We start from the raw sequence: 5,868 nt of genomic DNA on the forward strand, positions 1-5,868 counted from the left end.
TTTTTCTTGGTATCTTTTATAAAAACTATTTTGAATCGCCAATTTTTCGATAAGTTCGCGGCTTTGCTTTTGTTATTGATATGCCTGACATGAATAACATGTGATTACTTTCATTATTCTGTAGGAATGGTGTGATTTTCAGGTTAAAATAGTATGAGACCACACATACATTGGCTACAAGTTTTCCTCTTATTAATAAATTCCGTCATCATTGGAATTGGCGACCAAGACGTAATTAACTTTATCAAAAACCAAGCTAAATTTAACGATTCTCTACTATCTGGACCTTGCTATTATGAATCCAGTAATTCCAATTGGTCTTCATGTAACTCGACGAACAACTTGCAAGAGATTAAAGTGCAGTTCTCGAGCACTATCGTGAAAAATGAATATATTGTCACATTCAAAGGTTATTACAAACCGCAAACACGTGAAAATTATATTACAGCTGCTTTAAATTCGTCTGGAATCAAAAATTGGAAAATTTTCTCTCGAGATAATCTCGCAAGTGAATTTCCAAGTGATTTTGATGTTGTACTTTTGGAGGAAACTGATAAACGCTCTGGACTTAATGCTCTCACCGATCATCCCCTTGTGCGGAGAGTTACACCACAAAGACTTGTACGTAGAACTTTGAAATTTGTGGACGCAACGGAAGATGGAGATCTTGAATACAAGAGTTTTAAAAGAAAAATCAAAAGCTACGTGAGTATATAATGTTCAATGTCTGTAAAACTTAGAATTGTCACAGAATTTTGGTATATCTGCAGGGTGTCTAGCGACCTTGAAAACCTGGAAATCTTAATTTTTTTTCAGGAAAACCTTGAATTTTAATTAGTCTTTTTTTCTTTCTTTTAAAACAGTAATTTTATCGAAATGCGAAGAGTAAGTTAAATCTTTTAGCCTATTATGAAAGAAACAGCTCGTTTAGAAAAAATCTTGCTGCTGAAAATTTTTTTATCCGTCAAGAGACTTTCTTGAGGTATTCAACTTAAAAATTATAAAAATTATTAGTTTAAAATTTCGATGTTAATTCAGTTTCAGAATTAGAATAAGCCATGGCCATACAACGGATTTTTCAAGGGGTTGACCACTCGGTTTTCGAGTGCACAACAGATTTCAAAAAGTTACAAAATATTTCAAACATTTCAAAATATTTTAAATAGCTTTAACATCTCATAAGGATTTCACAGATGTTAACAATTTACAAAAGGCGCGCATGCCAGATTTCAATAAAGATTTCACAGCAATTTCACAAACATTGTAAAACTTTAAAGATTTAAAGGATTTCCAATATTTCAAAAAGGGTACAGTACACCAGATTTCAAAGATTTCAAAATTTTTTAACGATGTCAAGAGGTTTTAAAACATTTTGGGAGATTTCAAAATATTTAAAATAATTCAATCACTTCAATAAATACAAAATATTTTCCAAACAAATATTCCAGAAAGAATTTATACACATTTCAATATATTTCCCAAAGATTTCAAGGATTTCAGACATTCAAAAAAGGCGTGTGCACTAGATTAAAAAGTTTTCATAAAAATTCCCCAAAGATTTCGAACATTTCATAAAGATTTGGAACATTTTACAAAGATTTTAAAACTTACAAAATAGTTTGGCTACATAACTCATTGCAAGCCTACATTTTGCCTACCATATTTCTAAGATTTCAAAACATTTCAAAATTTTGTAGGAGATATCAAAAGATTTTACAAAAGTTTAAAAGATTTTATAAAATATTCATAATGATTTCAAAACAATACCAGAATTTCAAAGATTTCAACAAGGGTGCAGTGTACAAGATCGCAAGGATTTCAAACTACTTCAAAGATTTTAAACGATTTAAAAATGTTTGACAAGATTCTAAACGATTACAAAAGATTCCTCAAATAATTTAAAGAATTCTGAAGGATTTCAAAACATTTCAAGAATTTCAGATTCCAACAAGGGTGCAGTAGATCATATTTCAAAGATTTCAAAGCATTAAAAATTTGTTTAATGATTTAAAAAGGTTTGAACAAATTTGAGAAGATTTGAAAAGATTTTAATAATTTCAAACGAACAGAATAGATTTCGCGAACAAAGATTAAAGAAATATATCAAAAATATTTCAAAGATTTTATAAAGATTTAAAAAAATTGCACAAAGTTTTTGTAGATTTCAAAGCTTTCAAGGACTTAAAAGATTTCAACAAAGGTGCAGTATAACAGATTTCAAATAGTTTAATCAATATACAATTTTTTATAAGATTTCAAAAAATGTAACAAATATTTCAGTGATTTGAATACAAAAGACTCAGAGAAGATTTCACACTTTCTTTAAATAATTCATAAGGATTTCAAAAGAATTCAAGAATTTCAAAACATTTCATAGATTTTAAGCGATTTCAAAAGGTTTCAACACATTTGACAAGATTTAAAAAGACCTTATGATTTTAAACAAACACAAAAGATTTCGCAAACAAAGATTAAAGAAAGAGTTCACAAAGATTTCAAGAATTTTAAAGATTTTACAAAAGCTTTGAAAAATGCCTAAAGATTTCACATAAATTTGAAGCTTTCACTAAGGTTTGTAATATTTTACAAAGATTTCAAAAGATTTCAAAAGATTTCACAAAGATTTCAATGATTTCAAAGACACTACAGAGATTAAAAAATATTTCTAAACATTTCACAAAGACAACTCATATTCGCAAAAAATTAAGAATTTGTTTATTTACGATTCGGCTTTCTTTAGAAATTGTTGGCCAATAAAAAATGAAATGGCTCATTTTTTACATGTATGACAAATGTTTATTTAATTATTTGATGTAAGAAAGGAGACCTGGAAAACTTTGATTTCTTAACCTGGAAAAGACCTTGAATTTTGTTCCTAAGAATCGCTAGACACCCTGGAAGAGTAATTTAAATCTGTTAGTCTATTATGAAATAAACATCTCATTTAGAAGAAATCTTGCTACTAAAAAGTTTTCTATTTATCGAGATATAATTTATCTTTTGTTCAATTCAGAATAAATACATTTCAAGGCTCTTTTTGTAGAATGTACCAATTGTTTTATAGACTGCAATGAATATACTTTGACATTGTGAATAATTTTATCAGTTTTAAATTTCTCCTCCGCTAATATAAAATGTTAAATATGTTAACAGTTTATAACGATTTCAAGGATTTCAAAGATTTTAACAAGGATGTAGTACATCAGATTTAAAATATTTAAAAAAAAAATGAAAGATTTTAAACGATTTCAAATGTTTTTGAAGATTCCAAAAGTAATCACAAAGATTTCAAATATTCCAGTGACTTCAAAAGTTTTTAAGAATGTTAAAGGTTTCAAAAAGTACACCAGACTTGAAAGATTCAAAAACACTTCAAAGATTAAAGAAAGATTTCACTTTTTTTTAGAAGATTTCATAAGATTTCAAACAGATTTTGAATGTTTCAATGATTTCAGACAAATACAAAAGGTTTCACAAAGATTTCAGAAATATTTTTAAAAGTTCATAAGGATTTCAAAAGATTTCAAGAATTTCAGAGATTTAAAAAAGATTTCATCAAGAATTCGTAGGAATTTAAAAAGATTGAAGGAATTTCAAAGATTTCAAAAAGGGCACAGTGCCCCAGATTTTAAAGATTTCAAACATTTTAAAGATGTTGAACAATTTCAAATTTTTTAGAAGATTTAAAAAGATTTCACCAAAATTTAAAATATTCCAGTGATTTTAAACGAACACAAAAGATTTCACAAATGATTAAGAGAATTTATAAGGATTTCAAAAGATTTCAAAGAAATTACTCTAGATTTTAAGGAATTGAATACATTTCAAATATTAAAGAAATATTTCACAAATATTTCAAAGATTTTATATACTTCAAAAGATAGAAATTACGTCAAAGACTTTACAAATATTAAAACATATTCCCACAGATTTCACAAAGACCACTTACGTTCGTAAAAAATTGAGAATTTGTTTATGTGTGGCTGCTTTCTTTAGAAATTCTTGGCCAATAAAAAATTAATAGGGTTATTTTTTCAAATTTATAACAAGCGGTTATTTTATTATTTGATGTAAAAAAGGAGACCTGGGAAAACTTGATTTCTTGACTTGAAAAGCCTGGAAAAGAACTTGAATTTTGTTCCTAAGAATCGCTAGACACCCTGATCTGAAAAAACGTGAAAATTAGAGAATTTTTTTTCAAGTCAGAATTTTTCGATCGCGTGCTTAATTTTTTTTTTTAAATTGCAAAATAAAGTTGAATATCATGATCAGAGTTTTCAAATGTGCAGCAATTTTTGTTGAGCAAATTCCTTCGAAAGTATTCTCAGAATTAAAGCTTAAACAGAGCATTCATAGAGAATTTAAAGCATTTATTCTTTACTACTACTTATATTTTTTACTAAAATATTCCAGGCTGAAATGAACATAAACTATTTTAAATTACAGAGTTGCTACAGATCAGGTAATTCCAGAAAGTTAGGAAATGTCAGGGAAAACTTGATAGAGTTAGGGTATTTTCGAAAAACTAAAATTGAAGTTAATTTTATTATTATGATTAAAAATTGCAACTATTTTGTTGGAAATTAATTTATTTCGGTTGAGGAGTCAAACTAATTTGTTGAAAATTCATTTTTTTTTAATTCAACTATTTTTTGTATAAAATTAAAATCCTTCTTCGTTGAAAAGTCAACTACTTAGCTGAAAGTGAAAATGAATTCTTTTTTTATTTGAAGATTTATCATTTTAGTTGAAAATTCACTTTAACTATTCAATTTTTTATGGAAAATTAATCTTTTTTGATATAAATGTAATCTTTTTTGTTAACAAATGTTCTGTTTTCTAGAAAATTTGACTCTTCTATTTTATGTTAAGAATTCATTTATTTGATTGAGAAAAATGTAGTTAAAAATTCGTTTTTTTTAATAGAGAAATAATCTTTTGGGTTGAAAATTCCGCTATTTGGTCAAAAATGCCTATTTTTTGTAAAAAATTCATCACTGTGATTAAACAATAACTTCTTTAGCTGAAAATTCGTTTCTTTTTAGTTGAAAATTAATGTTTTCAACTGAAGATGTAGCTATTCCAGTTTTGTTTGAAAAATTATATTTTTAGTTGAAAATTCATCCTTTTGGTTGAAAATAAAACCACTTGTTTGAAAGTTAAACTCTTTTTTTAAAAATCCTTTTAGTTGAAAATTCATCAATTCTGATTGCAGATTCATAATTTTATTTAAAAATCTATCACTTTTTTTATTTTTTTGTGTGTGGAATATTAATTTTTTAACTGAAAATGTATTTTGTTAAAAAAAACCGTATATTTTGGTAAAAAAAATCATCTTTCTGATTAAAATTTTAACTATTTATTTGAATATTCATCTATCTTGTCGAAAATGAAATATCTTTACTTGAATGGTTAAACATTTGAAACTATTTTGATGAAAATGCAATTGTTTTGGTTGAAGTTTAATCATTTTTATTAAAAATTCGACCATTTGGTTCAAGATTCAAGTATTTGATTAAACTTTGAACTATTTTTATGAAAATTCATTTTTCTTTTACCCACATTAATTTTACCTAAGATGCACTGACTTTTAAGTATAAGAAGATAAAATAAAAATTTGTTTGAATTATTATTCAAATTCGTAGAATTTATAGACAGATTCAAGAAACGAATAAGTTTTAGTATTATTTAATTCATTAATGGTGCTTATATATTTAAGAATATCTTGTAATATACCTGTAATACATGGAAAAAAACCCAAAATTGTCAGGGAATTTTCGCCCATGATTTGAATGGACAAACTGAATATTATATTTATTATTTATATTTATTATTTATATTTATTATTTATATTTATTATTTATATTT

At 26.0% G+C, this 5,868-nt stretch overlaps 1 protein-coding gene across 4 annotated transcripts in view; it reads left to right on the top strand.

Annotated features, from left to right (window-relative positions):
* The window catches only part of LOC117179981 (membrane-bound transcription factor site-1 protease), a 36,977-nt gene that overhangs the window by 448 nt on the left and 30,661 nt on the right, over nt 1–5,868 (top strand). For 3 of the 4 annotated variants that reach the window (XM_033372247.1, XM_033372248.1, XM_033372245.1), the window contains exon 2: nt 143–705. In XM_033372247.1, the coding sequence (XP_033228138.1) occupies nt 154–705 (552 nt within the window). In that variant the 5' untranslated portion in view covers nt 143–153. Of the gene's footprint in view, nt 1–124; nt 706–5,868 lie in introns of all 4 variants that reach the window. The other variant, XM_033372246.1, reaches the window with a different exon arrangement.

This window comes from Belonocnema kinseyi, chromosome 9, assembly GCF_010883055.1.
Source record: "Belonocnema kinseyi isolate 2016_QV_RU_SX_M_011 chromosome 9, B_treatae_v1, whole genome shotgun sequence".
Taxonomy (NCBI): domain Eukaryota; kingdom Metazoa; phylum Arthropoda; class Insecta; order Hymenoptera; family Cynipidae; genus Belonocnema; species Belonocnema kinseyi.